Source organism: Corylus avellana, chromosome 4 (genome assembly GCF_965113065.1).
Source record: "Corylus avellana chromosome 4, dhCorAvel1.hap1.2, whole genome shotgun sequence".
Classification (NCBI taxonomy): domain Eukaryota; kingdom Viridiplantae; phylum Streptophyta; class Magnoliopsida; order Fagales; family Betulaceae; genus Corylus; species Corylus avellana.
Window position 1 is genome coordinate 21311180 of NC_142493.1, and position 24049 is coordinate 21335228.

The window sequence follows — 24049 nt, forward strand, 5'->3', positions numbered from 1 at the left end:
AGCCCTAAGATGTTTCATTAGAAGTGAAGGTATGAATAAGAATTTATTATAATGAGGGCACGTGTGTACGAGGTGGTGGTTTTGGCCTCATGGATGTTAAAGATGTGTGAGTTTAGTACCATTGATGGGATGGAAGCACAACCACTAAAGGAATCTTGCTTAATAGTAATAATCACTATCTTTTGTAACCACGTTGAGTTGAGTGCACATTAATTGGTTAATCAGCAAGTCGGCACGCATGCGGTCACAAGCATGCCATGGTCACAAGGACCGTGCAACCCGAGTACATGACCCATATCCATGTACATGAACCTTTCAAATTTCAATGTTACTTATAAGTAAATGTTTATATGTTCTAAGGAAAAAGAGTGTTATTTAACTTGGTTTTAAAGATATTGTTTTAAAGAAAATAAATTTAATTAATCTTATTCGTGTATTTTATTTTCAGGTTGCGAGTATAAAATAAGAAGTCGGAATGTAGTGGAGTTAAGAGAGATAAGTACATAAGATGGTCATGAAACTATTTTCTTTATCTTAAATAAGTACAATCACACAATTATGAAACATCATTATCATTGGCATCAAGATTTCGACCAAACATTTCTACATTCAATTAACTGAGTTATATATGTACGTGCCTACACACACACACACACACACACACACACATATATATATATATATATATATATATATATATATATATATATATATATATATATATATACACCACAAACTTTGTAATGTTTTTTACTGTCTACCAAGTGTGAATTCTCTTTAAATTAACGAACATCTTCGATGTTTGAACAGAATTGAATCAAAAAAGATATGAAAGTGAGTCGCCAATTGTGTCTTCCACTTAAACAAATGGGATTAGTGGTGTGAGACATAAATGACAATATAAAGATGAAAATGTCGCATGAACTGTCTGGAATGCTTCTTTCACTCCCGACAAGTCCTATCACACCGATGACATGGCAGTCAAAAGAGAACAACAACACAGTGTGGATGGCCACAAGATCTGATGATTCCACGCCTTTCAGGCAAAAGCACACGTATTAATTAAGTGCATCTCAAGCTTTAAAAAGGCAGTGACCAAAAAGGGTCGGAGATTCTCCCATTATGGCCTCCTGACGGCCGAAGACCCATCATCAACTCGCCGCGTTGAATTTATCTTTTTCCGGGAAACTTTTGCTTCGTTCTCAAAACACCCCCCAAACTAAAACTAAAAATATATCTAAAGCACACAAAGCGTGCGTTCAATTTAATATACGCCCACCTGTCCTGGATTATGCGGGTGTGGGGGCATGCATGCAATTCTCAGAAAATTGGGGGACTGGAGAGAAATTGTCGGCGCAGTGATATTTTTAATATTTTTAGTTTCTTCTTGACTTCGTTATTATTATACCTTTAACACCTAAGCCAGAGAGGAATGAGGAAGAACGACTCATGTACATACTACACATATATATATATATATATATAAAGGGCGTACTCTTGGGTGACCACCTCTCCACTCTACGACCAAGTAGGGTACATTAATCCAAGTGAATTTTATGCTTTAGTTTGTTTCAACTTTTTTCACGTTTGACTTGTATAAAAAATCAATGACGCCGGCAGGTGGGAAAATGCAAATGCGAGAGATCAAAGTGCGTGTTAGGAAAATGTTGGGTTCTATATGGGTGAAGAACGAAAGAGGAAAACTAGATTTACAAACAAATTATATTAAAAAAAACTTTTATAATATGATGTGGCACATGATGAAAAATGAGATAAATTTAACTTTTGAGATACCCAATCATATTGTCAGGTCATGTTGCAAAAGTTTTTTTTTTTTTTTTTTTTGTAAGCCTAGCATTTTTCAAAACGAAAAGCTCAAATTTGAAAATTAATTTAAAAAAAAAAAAAAAAAAAAAAAAAAAAAAAAGTCCGAACAAACAGAGCTTTAATTTCAAATCTTTTCGCACCACAAAAACCAAAAGAAAAATAAATATATAATTGCTGAGCATATATATTTTATGATTTTTTTTTTAACTTTTGTTTTTAATAATCTTTACAAATTTTTTTAAATATTATAGCTAGGTTAAGAGTAAAAACTATTTTAATTAGAAATAGTATTTTTTTTCTTAAAAAAAAAAAAAAGAAGAAAAGAAATAGTATTTTTTTCGTTATGAGTCAGCAGTGACAGTGATCGAGCAATATTTGCCATTGTTGCGGATGCCATGCCACGTAAGCAACACGTTTGCCGTGACAAATCGTAGCTAGACATTTCACGTTAGCCGCGTCACTTTCAAGGAATGGCTATGCACAAGTTGCGTAAGAATAATATTACAACGAACAATCTTTACGACTGTTCTCCTATATATATACCATATACGAAATTGGAAAAGAGGAAGAATTTAATTTGGATATATATAGTTAAATAATTAAGAGATACATAATCAAATTTTACTTCTACGGGGGTGGGAGAGGGGAGTTGCGTTTCAAAGAGTAGGCCCCATCATATCCAACTAACTTGAATATTCATATATTTTGAAAAATAAAAGTCAACCTGCTGGGAGGAAATAAAATAATGGCCAAACAAACATGCCTTCATCCATCATCTCTATAGAAAGGTGTTAATTGGTGCATATTATTTCCCGCTCTTTTTTCAACACAGTGACACCAGAGAGGACACAGAGAGAGAGAGAGAACACAATATATTACCCACGACCGACCACATAAATTAAAACCTTGGAATTTTGAAGGTCTCAGTCAAAACCTCGCCAAACATGCCTAGATCTGACCATCGATCTGTTCACTTTTCCTTTGCAACTTCTCCTATATATCAGCCCTACTTCCTCCACCGTCCATCACATAATCTTTTCTCTGTGTCTTTCTTCTCTTTCTCAATCTCAATGGCTTCCGCAAATATTGTGCCGAACCCAAATATGAAACATGTTACATTTTCGGAAAACATTAGAACAACACGTTCGCATTCATTTGGGCAGGTTCCGCTGCCGAAGAAAAAAACCGATCAAGCTACTAATTACTCGGCCAGAGTGTCGGTTGTTGCTTCTCTTGTAGCAGCGACAGCCAAGCCGACCACGAAAGCCGTCGGCTCCAGTTTGTCGCGTCTTTGGAGAGAGATTCACGGCTCCAACGACTGGGAGGATCTCGTTCAACCATTGCACCCTCTTCTCCGGCGAGAGATTGTCCGGTACGGGGAGTTCGTCAACGCATGTTACAAGGCTTTCGACCTCGACCCCACCTCCAAACGCTACCTGAATTGTAAGTACGGCAAGAAGAACATGCTCCGGGAAGTCGGGATGGAGAGCTCCGGCTACCAAGTCACCAAGTACATCTACGCCACCCCGGACATCAATTTTCCGATCCAAACCGTCGCCTCTTGCGGCCGTTGGATCGGATATGTTGCGGTTTCATCCGACGACTCCGTTAGAAAGCTTGGAAGAAGAGATATAGTCGTTACTTTCAGAGGAACAGTTACTAATCCCGAATGGATAGCAAACCTAATGAGCTCACTCACTCCGGCACGTCTCGACCCGCATAACACCCGTCCGGACGTCAAAGTGGAGGCTGGATTCCTCAGCCTTTACACTTCCGACGAGAGCGAGAGCAAATTCGGGCTCGGAAGTTGCCGTGAGCAGCTTCTCTCCGAAATATCTCGACTCTTAACAAAATACAAAGGCGAGGAGCTGAGCATAACACTCGCCGGGCATAGCATGGGGAGCTCGCTAGCTCTTCTTCTTGCTTACGACATCGCCGAGCTCGGACTGAACAAAGAGAGTTCAACTCCGATCACCGTATTCTCATTCGGTGGCCCGAGAGTCGGAAATTCTGGCTTCAAAAAACGGTGCGAGGAATTGGGTGTAAAAGTGTTGAGAATAGTGAACGTCAACGACCCCATCACGAAGATGCCGGGGGTTGTATTCAATGAGAATTTTAGGGTTTTGGGGGGAAGATATGAGCTGCCATGGAGCTGCTCCTGTTATGCTCATGTGGGCGTTGAATTAGTGCTTGACTTCTTCAACGTGCAGAATCTTTCGTGTGTTCATGATTTGGAGACGTACATCAGCTTACTGAAATGCCCGAAACGACTGCCTTTCCAAAGGGATAACGTAGATATCCTGATCAACAGAGCCAGAGAGATGCTCGTGAGTGCACAACAGTTTAACATGTTGCCGTGGAGAAGTACTGCTGCCAGCAATATGGAAAGATTGGTTCACTCACAAAAGACATAATTTTTTTATTTTTTTTTTGGGTGGTTGAAATAGAATTTTAGTTAGTGGCCGGTGTTGTATATATATATAAAGAAATTCTTTGATAATTAACCTCAGAAAAGAATATATATGTAAACTCTTGTTGTGGAAGAATATATGAGACTTATTGTTTCTGTATTATTAGCAAATATCTTTGGTGTTTTTGTTTCCGATTTTTCTTTTTTTTTCCAGAAACGTTAGAAAACTAAGTGAAGCTTCACCTTAATTTTCTTTAGTCTGGAAGATATATATATATATATATATATATATATGAAGCATGCATGAACGGATTCACAAAGTCCATCTCAATTGGGAATTTTTGTAGTTGATAAAATATAATTTCCCTTCTTCATAGCATATATAACAAGAGAAAGAAAAGAAGAAAAAATTAGACAAACAACCCTTGGGAACATGATACTTTTCAGCTTTGCTGCTGATGTTGGTTGTATTAATTAATTTGTTTCTGGTTGTTAATGAAATGATGCTCATTTATCAAAAAAAAACAAATCAAAACAAAACCCTTTGTAACATGATTCAACCTTTCACGTTGTTCAAAGAGAGTAAGTAAAGAGTAAGAGGAGAGCCAGCTTCATATTTCACAGTATGATGGAATATTGATGCGGACATGATATGACATGATGGTTAATTAGTTCCCTGACAAATGCCATACAGTAGAGAGGTCCGACAAAAGTTGACTATGCTAGCTATTTCGCATTGACTATGTAGACTTCCACGCAATTACAGGCGAGATTGTCAAAGGCATGGCTGATCACAAAGATCTGCTTGTTTGGCTTTAATTCCATGAAAAAACTGCTACCATGCTTGATTGTAGATTTGAATAAATTTTAATACATTTCTCAGCCTGGAAGCTAACTACCACCGTAGAAAAATGGGTTCCATCTCCGATGGCCTCCTTTCAAGATAAATTTTGACATTGTTATTAAATACTATTATAGAACCTCTTTCTCTGCTAATTAAGCTGCTAATTGTGTACCGCAACTGCTATTTTGGACATATTATAAAAGTTGTTTCTCAAATCAGCTCTCAATGTGATCTTAATTATGGTGAAGCTCTTGCCGCTCTTCTAGTAGCTGATTAACTGGCCCGATTCTAAGAGCTCCAAACCTTCTCTCTTGAAAGTGATTCATTAGTGGTCATTATGGCTCTCTAGCAGCCAAATATCACCTAGGGCTGAAGAATTTCTTCTATCATCTAGGACACACTCTCTACTATTCCTTCTTTCTCTTGAGAAGCTAAGAAAATTAACTGAGGTGCAAATTTTTGTGCTTATGGCCATGTGACTTATTGAGCCACCATTAGATCTAGCTCTGACGGCATTCTTATCTCCTTCTCTTCCCGTATTCATAGTGGGAAAGACCTCCTCTTCCTATGTTTGATTGTTGATTATACTATAAAAAATAAAAAATTAAAAAAGATTGAAGAACGTTTTTCACGGGGAAATGCTATATATATATATATATATATATATATATATATAAAGATGGCTATAGATGAGGTTAATAATGGTAAATAGTAATGATTAAATGAATGAGATAACATTAATGTTCACTCATATGATGACAAATGACCTAGGTAACTTTTTATATGTACTTGCTAACATGCATATAAGACGAAAACAGAACTAATTAATTAACCTGATGATCATATATATCAATTTAAAATATTGCTATTACTAAGTGTTTAATCAACCATTATCTCTAAAGTTTAAATTAGTATGAAAGATTAAATTAATATTTTAATTCTAATTCAGTAAATGGTATCTAACACATGAAATATTTAACTCGAATAATTATAGGTAAAGTTATGGTTCATCTCATATATATTATGTTAAATCGTCAATTGTTTTTAAAGTTTTAACTAATAACAAATAATAAATTTAATCATTTAAATAATATAGTAAGTAACTCTCTTAAGTCTGTTTTCTTTTCTTTTTTTGAGAAGCTCTTAAGTCTTAATTAAGGTGATATCATAATCAATTAACAGTTACCTTGCATGTGCAAGCCGAATTAGTAATCCTGTAAAAGAGTGACTTTTTATGATTCTTGCCATTCTTTTTCTAATGGATCCTATGAACTTGCTTATTCTCTTCTAGATGTCGCCTCACTTTTGGCAAATTTTGTCTTTTGATGATTGATGTGTTCATGGAAAATGAGATGCGGTCGATCGTGATAGAATTCAATTAATATATATATATATATCTTAAAAGACTTAGCCATTGCTTAAGGAATAAAATAATTCTAAAAAAAATAGTCTCAAAAACCATATTGGGCCGGAGTACTCCCTCGATGATGCATCGACACTAATCATGGCCACGTACACCCAATTATACGTCATATGATGGCTACAATCACTATATAGTTTTACTATTTACACGTCATTATTCATAGTGACGTGTGAATTCACACGTCGCTATTCGAGCGTGAATAGTAAGTTATTATTCACAAGTCATTATTTGCGCGTGAATAGTAATATTATTCAAACGTCACTAATTTATAAATAGTGACATTTGAATAGTTAAAAAGTCACATTTTAGTAACATTTTCTAAAAATGTCACTATTCAAATATCATTAAATGTGAAAATTTTTGTAGTGTTTCTTGTATTCCTCTTAATACTCACTCCTATTTCATGTTTTCCAAGATGTTGGCAAACAAATTAAAAACCATGTTATCAATTTGTGCACGGCTGTGGAATTATGCTTAATTAGGAAAAAATTTCCGAAGGGTCAAACTAAGTGCATCCACATATATAGATACAGTGTTGACTCAACTTTGCCGTTTACTTCATATTTTTCATGACCCTCATGTGTATGTGTTGTTCCTTAATTATAATACTAATATAATAGGTTGCACGATGTGTTTTGTCCCTGCTGCTTCCTTTTTCTGTGTATATAGGTGATCACTACTTTTCCACTTTAATTCAAAAGTGCTCAGCATTAATAATGTAGTGCTCTATCATTAGATGACGCAGATACACCTAGTTAGTTAATAGCATATATATCAAAAGAGAGAGAGAGAGAGAGAGAGAGTTGTACAGTATTATCAATTTAATTATATCTCTCCTAACAACATAAAATATTGGGTTGGATAATGTTGACGACCACAAACTAATTAAGATTACTAAGCTTTTAATCCACGGATTAACTTTGCTGCAGTAACGATTAATGTTTTGCACAATCTTAGTTTATGCATAAAAATTGTTAATTTCCAAGGTTTATAATTATCTATCGTTACAAGATTCAAATCTTGTATGTAAAGGTAAATCTTGTGCCACAATGTCATTTTCTATAGTAATATTAAACTAACTTTTATCATGAGAAATATCGTGATTTTTGCTTAGATTATTAACACTTAATTTATGTGTTCTAGCTTAGAAAGAGTGAAGGTAGTTCTTATATATATATAGCAGAACAATAAAGTTTTAAGAAAGGACTCTTCAAGTCTATGCTTGACTTGATTAATAATTAGCATTTTCTGATGAATTTATTACATGATTTTAACTAATTAAGTTAGAGATATTATATACTGTTTTTTATATCACTTTCTTTAATTATCACATTCCTACGGCCATCAAGGAATATTGTCACTTCTTCTTGAGTTCAATCAACTTCAACTGTAATTTAGAATTATATTAAAAATGCGTACTTTCTTGTTTATCAAAACTTTAATCATAATTCATAAATTAAATGAGCCCACGTGTAACAGGTGCATTTAATTCTCCTAATGAAGATGCTTCTCACAATCATGAGATATATCATGATCATAGATAGCTTTCCGTCATTCCATTACCACTTTCTTAGTTTCTATAATTTTTCTTTGTCTTGTTATTGAGCTAAATCATGTCTACAATGTTTGTGTACATGACTTTACAAAACAAACGGTGGTGGTTTGATAAAACTTTTTAAAAGGTACTTCTTTTCAACAAAAATAAATAAATAAAAATTTGCTTGATGACATAAAAGCAAATATTGTTTTGAGTGACAAAGACAAACACTTATCTTTAGTATTAGGATTTTTTTTAAACAGCAATTACTATTTGGTATCACATAAGCTCCTTTGACAAAAGTATTATGGGTGTAATTGGTATTGCGATTTTATAAACAAAAAGTGAGATTCTAAACCAAATCACAGAAAATAGATTGTTTGAAATTACGCTTTTAAGAAATTGTGATTTAAAAAAATAGAAAATATGAGTTTTCAAATAGCAGGTAAGGAGGTGCTTTTTTGAAATCGCATCATCTTAAAGGTTAAACTATGATTTTAAAGGTTAAACTACAATTTCGCCAAACGTTTAACTATATTTTTAAAAATGAGAATGCTATGTGTTCTCTCGTAGTCCTAGTTGGATATTGTTTTCTAAAAAAGTAAAGAAGAAATTGACTCTTATTTCTCTCACCTAACGTTTCCCTTTTAAAATCACGTTTTCAAATTACATTTTTTAAAATCGTAGGCCTAAATGGACCATAATAAACAACTTAAAGCATAAAACAATCACAATCCATCAGTTAAAATTATTGTTACTTGTATGTCGCATCCCAATAAAAAATACTAAAAATAATAAAAAAGCAAAAAATCAACCTCTAAAAGGTTTTCTCAAACAAATCTGATCATTTTCTATATATAGTCATAAAACAACTTAATCACCAGACAGATCATGGTGGCTCTCTCTTGGATCATTATTACTTTCTTTCTTCTCTCTCTCTCTCTCTCTCTCTCTCTCTCTCTCGGAAATGAACGTTAATAATTAGTTATAACTTGACCCACACAGAAATCAGCCTACATCTTGTGATGTTTAATTAGTATTTTTGTTAATCACTTCATTTAATCCAGTGAATTTGGAGTCAAAAATTAAAATAAAATAAAAAAAGAACGAATTTCAGCAACTATAGATATGTTCTTGCATGTACCCCATGATCTATTAATATATAAATCCATACCCAACCAACCTAAGACTTTTTTTTCCAACATTAATTCTATCATCCTCGATTGCTCCAACTATCCAGCTTATTGGACTCATCACCCGCTCTGGCTATATGAGTCAATCGCGACGATTTTTTTCAAGAAATTCCCAACGAAAAATACACAATATTCCGTCTTTTCTATCGAATCAATCATAATCATTACCTACATTATATTTCATGAAATTGTGCACTGTACAAGGGCACCTAGGTTGTAGGGTGGGGAGGGGGCCGGAGATTTCTATCTTCGTCGGTTCGTCCCTACCCTTCACATCTTGACAGGCAAACATTTGAAAGAAAAAAAAAAATGCTCCATATTCTTATTCATTTTAAGCTTAAAACGTGGGCTTGGTTGATTCTTTTAGCCAGTGTTAAATAGCTAAAAAGAATTGTAAGTTTAGATACAATTATGCAAGTGGGAGGGTTGTACTTTTATTGAACTTGAAAATGGCTTAGAATTGTAGTAGATTTGATTAAGTAATGCTATAAGTTTTCTTAAAATCATTTTAGAGTCATCTCAAATGTGATGTAGCTTTTAAAATTACTGTTGAATTTGAGATGTGATTTATTGACTTTTGATATATTGGTGATTTTAAAAATCATATCGCATTTGGGATGACTCTAGAAGAACTCTAAAAAGACTTATAGCATTACTTAGATTTGACTGATGTGAGAAAAAAATAAAATAAAATAAGAATGTTTTGTATAAAAAAGTAAAAAAAAAAAAAAAAAAATTGATTTGTAGTGATTTTTTTTTTATTTAAATAATAATAAAAAGTTATTGACGTGATATAAAAGATAAAAAAGTTGGGGTTTGATTTTGAAAAGAATAGTATGAAACTTTTTTGGAGCTCGACTAATAATAAGCCGAGCCGAGCCAGCTCGCGAGCTGGCTCTTATATTTAATTTTTTGTTTTAAATTTTTTTTTTTAACTTCAAGTACTCTTAAACGGCTTAAAAAGTTAGTTTGCATATGAGCATTTGCTTAGCCTGACTAGTCGAGTATGGAGTCTGAGTCAATACAGCAAGGCATTTGGTTTCAAAGAGAGAGGATATGCATCCTTTTATAGATAAGCAAAGTTGGAGATTGATGTTTTCTTAACAATGTGGGACAAGTTAACATGTTGCATTCAAACTGCATTGGGACAACGCCCCCTATAAAAAAATATTTTTTTAACGTTTCTTTCTCAATCCCCCTCACCAGTCACAACGGATCTTTCACCTAAAAGCTAATAATAAGTCGAGCCGAGCCAGCTCGCGAGCTGGCTCTTATATTTAATTTTTTGTTTTAAATTTTTTTTTTTAACTTCAAGTACTCTTAAACGGCTTAAGAAGTTAGTTTGCATATGAACATTTGCTTAGCCTGACTAGTCGAGTATGAAGCCTGAGTCAATACAGCAAGGCATTTGGTTTCAAAGAGAGAGGATATGCATCCTTTTATAGATAAGCAAAGTTGGAGATTGATGTTTTCTTAACAATGTGGGTTAACATGTTGCATTCAAACTGCATTGGGACAACGCCCCCTATAAAAAAATATTTTTTTAACGTTTCTCTCTCAATCCCCCTCACCAGTCACAACGGATCTTTCACCTAAACTCTCATTTCCCACTCTCTCACTCTCACTCACCAAACAGGTAGTGATAGTGTTTGGGTCTGTTTGATTCTTCAATAGTTTATGCCTTTCGCAATCTCTCTCAATAGTTTCTGCTTGATTCTTTTTCCTTTCGTTTGGATATGCTCTAATCGAATCGAGGTTTTTTTAATGATTGCTCTCTCTCTCTTTGATCACGAAGGGTGTAGAATTTTCCATTCTCTAACGCTTAAATATAAATGCAATTTTAAGGTTTTAATAATTATGAGATTTATAATTAATTATGTATTACTTAGTTTATATATATATATATACACACACTCGAGCTTATACGAGCTGTTCACGAGGTTAACCGAGTCGAGCCGAGCTTGCTTCGTTTAATATTCGAGCTATGATTTGTGTTCATGAAGTGCTTCATTTAATATTCGAGTCGAGCACGAGCCGAGCCCGAGCTTGCTCGCGAAACGCTTCGCTCACTTAACAGCCCTAGGTGGGACTTGTAATTTTATGGAAAAATTACATTTTATCTCTAAGTTTGGGGCAATTTTCAATTTGACCTCCAATGTTTCAATTTTTACAATGTACCCCCAAACTTACAATGCACCCCCAAATTTTTACAATGCACCCCCAATTTTTACAATGACCAATTTTATTCCAAAATTTTCATATTGCCCCTAATTTATTTTTTTTTTTTTAAAAAAAAAAAAAAAAAAAAAAAAAAAAAATTGGAAGTGCAAAACTAACCAGATGGCCAAAGGGGTGGCTACAGCCACCTCGAAATTTAAAAAAAAAAAAAAAAAAAAAATTAGAGGCAGTATAGAAATTTTAGGATAAAATTTGTCGAATTGTAAAAATTTAAAAGTTTGAGGGGGTGCATTGCAAAAAATAAAATATTAGAGGTTGAATTGAAAATTATCACAAACTTTGGGAGGGGTAAAGTGTACTTTTCCCTAATTTTATTTTATTTGGGATTCCATGCCTCATTTTTTTACTTTTATTCTTCACACAGACCCAGAAGGGGCAAGTAGTAAATTGATAGTTGCGACCTTTCTTTTCCAATTTTCCCTTTTTACTTTTCAAATCTTAAACTCTCGGTCGGAACCCATCTCAAAATCTCTCAAAGTCTCAATCACAAAAAACCAAACGAGCAAGAAAAACCATGAGAGAGAACAATGAACAGTGGTTCACCATGCACCTCACACACTAACAGATGACTTGCGAACACATCCTCAACCTATGCGCGCGGTTGTTCCCATCCAAACCAACTTGAACTACTCCTTTAAAAGCCATTGCACAAGTGAAATCGAAATGTCAGCCGTTTGTACCTCATTCTCTCTCTGTTAAGATCATAGTACCGTCTCTCCAGTGGCGGAATCACATAAGGGCCTGTGGGGCCACCCTACAAGCCTTGTATATATAAAAGGAAAATTTAAAAAATGGATATATTTGTCATTTAAAAAAAAAAAAATTAAGAGAGGCTCGTTTGTTCTTATGAAAATCAATGTCTTTTTTTTTTTTTTTTTTTTAATCACTCTAAAGCTTTTTATTGAATTATTGGTAACCATATTCTTTTATCTAGTGAGTAAATAAGGCAAAAAGATTTTTGTTTTGAATGCATTAGCCATCAAGCACTATTTGCTACTTAGAGAATATTATAAGATTCATATAAAGTTAGGTCGTAGAAAAATTTGAGAGAAATACGTTTTTTAAATAATAATAATAAAAAAATAAAACAAAAATAAATAATTGGGAAGTGTTCATTATCAAAGTAAAAAAGTAAACACATCAGCTGTATATAATTTAATCCATGATTTTATATATATATATTGTTTCTACTCTATGATTGTTTATTTGTTGTTTATCAATCTAGTTATCTTTTGTGTAATTGTAATTTTACTTTAAAAATTTAGGTTCATGAATCACAATGCCAAAATTAAGAAACTATCTACTCAAAAAAAAAAAAAAAAAAATTGACATTCCAAAAAAATAATACACCGTTAAATTTTAATGACGAAACTTCAAATCTCAAAGAGTGCCCTCTTAAATCTCTAAAGAATGAAGTTAAAGAACATCATTCTAAAATTCTAGTTGTGGAAACCTAAGCGTTGCAGCTTAAAAACATTCAATTTTTTTTTTTTTTTTAATTTTGTTTATCATACTTTTAACTTGACCCTTATATTAGTAAATTTTTTGCTCTGCCACTGCATTTCCACACACAATAAAACCTAGCTCCGCCTCTGAATTCAAGAGAAACATGCATGTAGATGCATGGACTTGTAACATAACTTCATATGCAGTTTTCATGTATATATGTCAAAGTGGCATATGTCGTGCATGTCATGTAAATTAAGTCTCGTGGTCAATTATTTTTATTTTTTTTTTATTTTTAATTCTTGTGGCCACTTCTTGTCTCTGTGTTAAGATTTTGACATTGACATCCACCAAATATTTCGGCCCATTTATTTCAGCAGGAAAATGATCCATGAAAATAGAAAACATACATAAAACATGTTTTTTTTTTTTTTTTTTTAGTATATATAAAACATGTTGTTTGCAAAGTTAAAAAGGCGGTGGAGTTTTATTATGATTTGATTGATGTGAAAAAAAAAATAAAAAAAAAATAATAATAATAATAATTAGAATGTTCTGTATGAAAAAGTAAAAATATTTTACTTTGTAGTAATTTTTTTATTTAAATATTAATAAAAAATTATTTATGTGATGTAAAAAGTAAAAATATTATAAGTTAATTTTGAGAACGGTAATAAGCTCTTTTTTTAGTCCTTCGGCAAACAGGCACGTGGCCTCCAATATTTATAAAAAGCAACAAATTATTATAACCGACCAAAAATCATGAACAATGAAACACGTGCAAGTCAATTCTCGCTCTCAAGTCATAGGTGTCGGATTTCATACAACAGACTAGCAAAGTCAGACATAATAATAACAACGTAAAAAATGCTTATCTAAGGCTATGTTTGGCAGTGGTTGTTACTGAAGCAATGGCCTGTTATTATAGTTGGAACTTAGAAGTGTAGATGTGAAAAAAATCATAATAATAAATAAGAATGTTTGGTATAAAAAAGTAATTTTTTTTTTATTTTATAGTGATTATTTTATTTGAATAGTAGTAAATATGATTGATATGATATAAAAAATAAAAATATTAAAAGTTTAATTATATGATAAAACAGTAAATGACTTTGGTTTGACCATTGCCAAACACACCCTAAAATCTTTCTATTGCCTTTAATTACAAGATTAACAAAGGTGATTAAATATTTAATTTAATAACTGATAAATAATCACCTCGTTTATATTTATTTGTAATATTGTATGTTTATTTCTGATTTATACAACTGCAATAGGTAGAAATTAAAGTTGTTGGGAAGAGTAAAGGATCGAGTCAAACAAAAGTAAATTAATAAACATATTAGGCCTTGTTTGGTAAACAACATGAACTTTACAAGGCACTGTTCATGTTTGGTGAGGAAAAAAATGAGTGTAATAAATTAGTATAGAAAAGTGAAAAAGTAGTATTAAAAATTGAAAATTTTTTATTTTGTAGTATTTTTTTATTTAAATTGTAGTAAAAAATAAATGATGTGATATAAAAAGTGAGAATGTTTTGATGTTGATTTTTTTGAAAAATGAGATGAATAGTGTAGTGGTGTTTGGTGTTGTTTGCCTAACACCACCTAGGACACCACTTTTAGTCAAAAAAAAAATGTAAGAAAATTTATTTGGGTCTACTTATGTATATTAACCACTTTTTTTTTTATATTTATTCAATGTGGGACACAAACCTCACAGGTCACAAGTGACTACGTACGCAACAAATATCTCTCACACACAATACTGTCAGGCGACACTCGTGTCAACGGCAGTGGAAGCTAACTATAGATTCTGATACCAATTGTTGGAAAAAAGGCATCAAGTTGGGAGTCAAACAATAGTAAGTTAATATACATATTAAGACATACAATAGTACTTATAGCTTAAACTAATAGGCTTAATTAGGTCAATTTATATAGAGAAATACTAAGAGTACTAACTTTTTTTCTAACAGAGGCTTACTAAACTAATGTGTAGCTCATTAATTGGTATTGGTTGCATTTTTTTTAATTAATTGTTTTATTTTTCTTTAATGAATGAGTTACACATCAGTTTAGTAAATCTCTGTTAGTAAAAGAGTTAGTACCTAGCATTTCTTATTTATATATAGTAACCACAAATCTCACAAGTACAAAATACAACAAAAATAGTGTATGGGCAGTATGTTAAAGTATGGGAAAATTATATATATATTTTGAAGAGACGTTAATTTTATGAACCATGCCAAACCATGTGCAATTGATTGCCCCACAGGAGTCTAGGACACTAACAACCATGGTCTTTCAGTACTATTTGAATGAGAAAGTATGAACGTTTTGACTTGGCATGTTACGTACGATGGGAGGTATCTATTTAAAGACTTTAGAATGCGGAAACATAAAGCAGAAATATAAACAAGAGTGAAAGAGACAAAAATAAAGTGGTTATGTAATATACTTACATTTACACGCTAAAATTTTATAGACTACATCTTACTTTTATTGAATGATTTGATAGTACATAGAGGCCGCTTCAATATATAGAAGCTAAAGGAAGAGAAACTATCATATATTAAAAATGTGGGACAAGTTCACATATTTTATAACATGTATGATACATGCTTCCGTGTATGAATATATAAAATAAAAATCTTATAAAGTCTAAAGGGATTTTAATAAGATCATGTACTTCTGGCGGCAACTTTATGCTCAATATTCAAATAGAATAATTTTCCAACTTTATATAAGAAGTTTTGGGATCGATCTTTCAATCTGAACAACAAGAAAGATTGTCTTCTTCTTTTTTTTTTTTTTTTTCAACGTTTAAATGTCAAACTTATAAAAGAATTTCTGATTAACTTATAAACGTGAAAGGCATCGATCGACCAGACAAAAGTATAACAAACTCAGAGATGAAATTGATTTTGTGTTCAAATCGGGATACAAAATGGTGCATGTGGAATTATAAAATTAAGAAAGTAGAAAAATAAGTCTTGGGTTTATAATATTGACTCAATACCTTATAAGTGAATTAATTATCAACCAGAAACTAATCCTGTTTTGTTTTTATTTGTTCTTCCAACCGGCCGGAAAAGGAAAAAAAAAAAAAAAAAGTGGGAGACATTGTCAGTTTTTTAGTAGTTTGAAAAATATTGTCAATTAAATGTAGTTTGAGGGGGGTGTACGTGGGCTTTTTCCAATAAAATAATAAGAAAAATAATAAAAATCATTTTTGATTGCATCTTTCAGTACTCATCTTTAATGGGTATTAATTGTAGTTCAACTCTTATGTAGAGATATTAGGTATGGAGTTTGGTGGCTTCAAGCCAAGTGCGTAGGAGTTCAGTCTCTTATAGGTAATAAATTTACTTTGCCTTTTTCTTTTTTTAGTTCTAGACTTGTTTACCATTTAATTAAAATCTTAATTTTTGATAACAAAATCCTATCAAAACTTCCGTTAGCACAATAAAAACTCTCCAACCATAAATTATATATATATATATATATATATATATATATATATAGCTCATTTTATCTACCAAAGTTGATGCAGCGTTGTCCTCTCCTCTCAAAAATGATCCACTTTTTTTTTTTTTTTTTTTAACATGTCCACACAAGAGAAGGGGATGGGGGGTTCGAACTAATAACTTCCGCTTTATAAGGCGTAGTTCATAGCCGATTGAGCTATCCTTTGGGAACAAATGATCCACTTTGAACTATCATTGTGGTAGACCGTCAGATAAGGGTTCATTGAATCCAATCCGCTATATTAGAACACAAGACCTTGTCAAATTTAAATGATTAAATTTGTTATGATAAATGGTAGTTTAACATATATACTCCATGATCTGATAGGCCCAAAAGAAAAATTTGACACACACAATCCACAAATTAATGCCATGTTTGTATCAACTTTCCTTTATTCCTAGCGTACGTGAGGTTGGTCACCTCATAGGCGAGGGCGGAAGGCATGGCGTATTCCTTTGAGAACGCCACCAATAGGCTCGTGACACATGGATAAACAGTTAGAGAAACATTTTCCATGAAAATGAGCTGCAACTTCAGCTAAGGAGAGAGAGGTCTCTTCTTCTTCGATAATTTAGCTAGTCTCCACTTCTTCATTTTTCTCTTCTCTCGTACTTTAGGGTAACTTAAACATCGGAGTTATCATGCGGGCATACCTACCTAACAAGATTTTCGCTAATTCTTCTTTTCTCTGCCAGCATTCTCAATCGCTAACTTGGCACACAATTAACTGTATCAACAGCCGCTAATAATTCCCTATTTGTATATATATAATAATAACGGGGCATCATAAATGAAATCAATTAATATGGATATGCATGTCATTGTTATAATGATATTATCAAAGATATGCTACAAGTGATGCGGATGATCTTTTGCTTGACTTGACATGCATGAATGGAGAAATTGTGAGAGAATCGAAGTGAGTTTTTCCACAATTTGGGAGAGCTCAACAAATCTAATTGTTGGTCAACCACTGTTTATGTGGAGGCTCTCTACATATTAAAGTCAGACAAATATATTCAAACATGATTAAAATCTTAGATATATATTTTTTTGGCTTCCCCAATAAGCAAGATAATAAGATATTGCAACTTATAATATAAATAAATCAATGGGAAACTCTGACGTTGATCTCTGGGTCCAACGGTTGGACTTTTGCAAACCAGTGTCGCTCGTATTTCAGCATAATCGTATCCTACGAATGCGACACTTCTGATTAATGAACGTTGAGATTTTCTATTCATTTTGATAGGAATTAACAATATTTCATTAATATATATGATGATCGATGCTGATTTATCTTTTCTTATGCAATATATAGTACTAATTAATTTATAACCGTTCTCCTTCAATTGCAGGGATACAAGTAAGCAAAGTACAATATTTTATTAATTTTTTTTGTTGTTGTTGTTGTTGTTTTTTTAAAAAAAAAAACTTTTTGCCTTTCATTAAAATCTAATGAGACAAATTACTCAGCAATATTTACAATGTCTTGAATGAGTACATGATAATAATCTTTCATCCAAACTTATTTCAAAGATTGATTAATAATGGCCACACCTTCGCGAAACGGTGAACTGCATAGTTTGTCTTTGGATTTACATGCCATGAGTGAAGGTTATTAAGCATGATCTTCGCATGTTCAATAGTACAAACTCCAACAACGACTTTCCTTTTGCAAAGTACGTACTATTTTTAAAACATCTCGATCTTTCAACTATATTACATTGATCAATGCTTTAAGTCTTTTCATAATTCCACCGGCCAAATTAATTTCAAGCCGCAAAGGCTTTAACTAATGTCGGTTAAGACTTTGAGGAACACATTAACGCTAATGCATTCTCCTCGATCATGGTCTCGAACAATTGACCCCACACCCATCACATTTTTTGATTAAGTTGTCTATCCCTACATCAATTGCAATTAATTAACCTTTAACCGCCATCACATCGGAAGAAGTTTGGCTGATCAATACAATTCTTCATATATACTATATATATACTACTTTGTGAAGTTCCTCCACTCATGACTCCTTCACACTACTTCTAACTAATAGGGCGCAGGGTGGGTATGTTCCCCTCCAAAGGGATACTTAACCATAAATTAATGGACCATTTAATTAATCAGGGACTAAAATAACATGTTTATTTTATTATAAGGTTAGGCTTTAATATCCCTAGGTCGATCAGCTTTGCCTCTTAAAGTCTAAGCAAAAGGTGAAAGAAGAGGAAGCCTGTTTTAAACCCTCAACCCCCCTCCACCCAAAAAAAAAATCATTAGAGGGAAGGTGTCCTTGTTAAGAAGCTTTCTTTAAGGTCTATAAAGAGAACCCATATAATAGTAAGTAGGGCAAGAAACACATGCATGGAATGTCTTTTCAGGTCATAGGTTAAAAACTTTTTTTCTCCTTTGTAAAAATTCCGCAGCTTTATATGACTAAGATATCTGAAATATTACCAAGAGAATCTTACCACTTAAGAATGAAGATTAGTTTATATTAATTAATAGTTAGGTGAGTAACATTAATTTGGATAAATTTGGTCAATTACAACCGAGCTGCGGCTACCTTGTGCGCGTGTTCACTTTAATTATTATATACAATTCCCTTGCATGTTTTTCATTTTCACGTATCAAAAATTCTCCTTATTCCTTTCTAACCTGCCTAGTTTTTTTATATTAGAAAGTAGAAACCATATAATGAAAGAAAGTAATAATATAAACAAAAAGAATTACGTGGTTTAGTCTATCATTTACTTTCACGAAAAGGCCTACATTTTACTCTTATTTCTTGTGTGATATTTATAATATATAACAGTCTCCTATTTATAAATAAGAATAATACAAATATAGCGATAACGTACATCAGATAATCAAATCTCCTAATATATGGTTTGGTTTAGGAAACATACTACGAATGAATTGAAAATTAAAGATCGTGAAAAATGAAAATCCATCATTCTATGTTATTATACATTAAAAAAAAAAAAAAAAGTAATTTTTTTTTTTTTTGTTCTTTTTTTAAGCTAAGTGGTTGTCTACTTGTCTCCGAGAACATCCTGGATGGCTTTTTGCTCAAGACAATGTATGAGTTAATCAAATTAATGTCTTGATCACTGATATGCATTTGCTTCCATAGGCATCCTTGGAGATACCCTATTCCCTATATACGATGTTGACTTTCATATTGTCCATTTGTTTTTTTGGCAAAAAAATTTGGACAAGTATGCCCTCCTAATTGCATTAAATGGATACTCTCCATTTCAAGTGAGATTAAGAGGATCTGTTTCCGTTGACTTTAGTGTGACCGAAACGCTCATTTAAATAACAACAAAATGTTCCATTTAAATGACATATTTTCCTTTAGTGTGAGTTGTTGCGGTCACTGCCACTTGCGGGTTGCCAATTGCCATTCAGAAAATCAATACGCTGTGTAATGTTAAAGTATTTATTAAATAATTAAATTTATTTATTTTTATTAATTTAAACTTTTAAAATAAATATTGGTGATTTAATACGTTACACATATCATAAACGAATCAGGCTTCCATGCTGTCATATCCCATTTGGTTTGTAGTTTGTCACCGGGAGAAAAGTTTCTTTTCTGGGCAAGTTAGGTCTCAATTTTAAAGCTTCAAGTTTGGGAACTTCCTACTTTTAGACAATGGGCCGCTAGACTCGAGTCGGGTCTAGAAGATCGGCCATTATAGTTAGACTTTAAATGAAATGAGATTTGGGCCTAAAAAGTTTCTTTTGTCTTTTAATTTAAAAAGAAGCCCATTTTAATTAAATGTCTTTCTTTCATAAAAAATAAATAAATAAATAAAAAACCTTCTTTATTTTTTAATTTTTTTTTTTTTTAAGTGTTTTTGTTTTTTTTTTAAAAAAAATAAAAAAATAAAAAAATTAGGTGCATGCAAAACATTCATATACCCTCCTCAAACTATTAATTAATTGACAATGTTCCCTCCAAGCTTTAAACTGATAAAATGTCACCCCGAATTACCACAAATTGTCCACGTCCCCCCTAACTTGAGTAACTCCTAAGGCTAATAAAAAGACAAAAATATTTCCTCCAAACTTTCATTCCAAGAGTCTATTTCCACGTACCAAATGTGCCCTAAAAGTTCAATATTTATGAAGGGATAAGATAAAAAAGAAAAAGAAGAGGGCTCTCCTGATTTTGTTGTTCAGCTAGTGAATTAAGGTTTGACCCTTCTACCCCATATCATGTTCTTAAGGAAACGTACTAAATTTGAGGATAATTGAAGGAAAATGGCTTGATTAATGTTCATACATAGGTATTGGACAACACTCAAAAGCCCAACGGACTTGAGTTTGGGCCTGTTTGGGCTTGGATCAAAACTTTAAATATTACACCTCAAATTTGTTCCCAAACTTTTCTCATTACGTTATTCTTATTCTTATATTTTATTTTTTTGGTATATGTGAGTAAATCATTTAGGAAAGAAACATGAGCAGCTGAAATTATTCCCAAATCATTATTGGTTGCTTTTTATTCCGACCTTTTTTCTAGGGTGGGGCCTTTTACTTCTAGTTCTAGGGTTGGGATTGGGATCTCGGCAATAGGGGAAAATTGCCTATCAATTTTTTTTAAAAAAAAAATCTTGGCCATCTATTTTTATCCAACAGAATGATATTTAAATCTTGTTGAATGAATATTACTATCTCAAAGACAAAGAGAGTGAGTGATACCATGGCAACCAACTGCGGTTTTGATTTTTGTTTTTTGTTTTTTTTTAACATTTTCACATAAAATGAGGGAGGGAGATTCGAACTACCGGCCTCCACTTCATGAGGTATAATCCTCAACCGATTAAGTTACCCCTTGGTAACAACTATTGTTTTGATTTCAGTCTTTAAAAGAAAAAAAAAAAAAAAGAGAGAGAGAGAGAGAGAGAGAGAGAGAGAAATGCGGAGTAATGCAACGCCGATTAGTATAAAATAAGTATAATAAATGAGTAAAAAAATAACATTTTTATTAAGACAAGAAAAATAAAAGGGAAAAGTTCATGTACCTCTAAAATTACTACTTAATTAACAATGTCCCTCTCAAACTTTTAATTGCGACAATGTCCTCCTAAAATAATAAAAAATTGACAATATTTTTGAAGGCTAGCAAAAATACAAAAATAACCTTAAATTGTATTCAATAAGACAAAAATACTCAAATAATTTCAAAAAAACAAAAACAAAAATTAATTATTTTTCTTTAAGAAAAAAAAATTCCACACCCTGATTATTATTATTTTTTAAATTAGTTTTAGTTTCAGTTTTTTGATTTTTTTTTTTTTTTTTATTAATAGTATTTCGTCATTGAGGGATATTGACAATTTTTAGTAGTTTGAAGGAGAGATTGTCTCAATTGAAAGTTTGAGAGATATTGTCAATTTGATACGAGCTCCTAGAGTCCTCTCAAATATGATGTTACTTTTAGAATTACCATTAAATTTGAGATGGTTACAATTGAATTTCGATCTATTGGTGATTTTAAAGGTTACACCACATTTAAGATGACTCTAGAAAGAGTCTGAAGGACTCTAGTCCTCCTTATATCACAATTCTTACATAGTAATTTAAAAAATGGTAAATATATTATAAGTCCCTGAGTCAACCCGCCAAAACTAAAATCTCCCTAAGTTTTTTTTTTTTTTTTTTCTAAAAATTTACTCCCTTAGTCAATCGAAATGCCAATAAAATCTCTACCGTCAAAATTTTCTAACCGACATTAGTCTCAATCAAAACGTACCGTTTTGCCATGTCAGCATATTAATTTTTTATTAATTTAATTTAAAAATTAATTCTAAATTTTTTTTTTAAAAAAAAAAAGAAAAATTGAAAAAGCATCTCCATTCACATTGTCCCCTTTGTAACTCGGCAGCTTCACACCGTTTTTCTCCTCAAACGGATCCGATCTCGGGTTCGAAAGAACCAAACACAAAAGCTTAGACCTTGATAACGGGCATTTGACATCTGAACATTAAGATGGCACCCATTTGGAGGATGATTCTGAAGGTATCACGGATGTTGGTCAATAAATGTCAATAAAAAAAAAAAATTGTTTTTGGTTTAGATTTTTGTTTGTATGGGGAAAATTTTGCCCACTCAATCTCTGAAGAAAGCATCATAAATCACAACAAATTTATATTTTGTTGAAATATATATAGAATATAAAATACTAAAATATAAAAGAGAAAGAAAAGAGAATGAAAGTGGAGAGAGACGTATGGGCTACATCTTGTATATTCACCATATCAATCAATATTACATAACTCTCTATTTATAGAGAGACAATGAGTAGTGACCAAGAAACCCAAATTAAACCCTAAAATACATAAGGAAAGAAATAAACCCTACATTACAAATTAAATAACGGAAATATAAAATATTCTAACAAAAGAAATAATATATTCTAGGGTTAAATACTTAAAAACTCCCTAGGGTTTGGACACTTTATTTTTTCCCCCTTAGGGTTTGATTTGTATCACAAGAGGTACTTATGGTTTTCATAAAGACAAAATTAGTACCTCCATCCATCTGCCGTTAAAAAACTTAACGGAAATCCACATCACTGACACGTGAATCAATTAAAAGTCGACACCTGGCATAGGTGCCAAGTCATCACTGATGACTAGATATTACCCATGCCACCTAATTTAAAAAAAATAAAACCTGATAACAAATTAAAAATACTGTTAAATAAATATTAAAACAAAAACAAATACTAGAATTAAAACATAAAAACTATTGGAATTAAAACACAAACAAATAGACCCACATTTCTTCAAACAGTGGTCGTCGCTGGAGCAGGGGGTTGGGTTGGGTTGGGTTCGAAAAGTGGGTTGAGGAAGAAGCTTCGTCGCCGGAGAGTGGAGTTCCTCGCCAGCGACTGGGGTTGGGTTGGGTCGTCGCCGGAGTCTGGGGTTGGGTTGGGATGGGTTGGGTCGTCGCTGGAGCAGGGGGTTGGGTTGGGTTGGGATTCGCCGGAGCAGGGGGTTGGGTTGGAATATCGTGGGTCTCCAAGGAATTAGAATCACTGTTTGAAGAAATGTGGGTTTATTTGTTTGTGTTTTAATTCCAATAGTTTTTATGTTTTAATTCCAGTATTTGTTTTTGTTTTAATATTTATTTAACAGTATTTTTAATTCGTTATCAGGTTTTATTTTTTAAAATTAGGTGGCATGGGCAATATCTAGTCATCAGTGATGACTTGACACTTATGTCAGTTTTATTTTTTTAAATTAGGTGGCATGGGCAATATCTAGTCAACAGTGATGACTTTTTTTTTTTTTTTTTTTTTTTTTTTTTTTTTAATCAAATGCGGGAAAAGGTTACAAGGGAGGATTTTCGTTAAGTTTTTTAACAGCAGATGGATGGAGGTACTAATTTTGTCTTTATGAAAACCACAAGTACTTCCTGTGATACAAATCAAACCCTAAGGGGGAAAAAATAAAGTGTCCAAACCCTAGGGAGTTTTTAAGTATTTAACCCTATATTCTAACATCCCCTTAAGCTCAAGGTGTAAGCTTGAGTTTGGAAAAGAGAATAAATTGAAGGCATCTGAAGTCGATGGTTGGATCAAT

The 24049-nt window shown here is 32.5% G+C and overlaps 1 protein-coding gene across 1 annotated transcript; it reads left to right on the forward strand.

Moving 5' to 3' along the window:
* The first annotated feature begins 2897 nt into the window (after positions 1 to 2897).
* Positions 2898 to 23541, forward strand: DGL (alpha/beta-Hydrolases superfamily protein). Its single transcript, XM_088515637.1, is given in 3 exon segments — positions 2898 to 4190; positions 4192 to 4220; positions 23259 to 23541. Coding segments are annotated over 3 exon segments (1605 nt in total).
* The last annotated feature ends 508 nt before the right edge of the window (positions 23542 to 24049 follow it).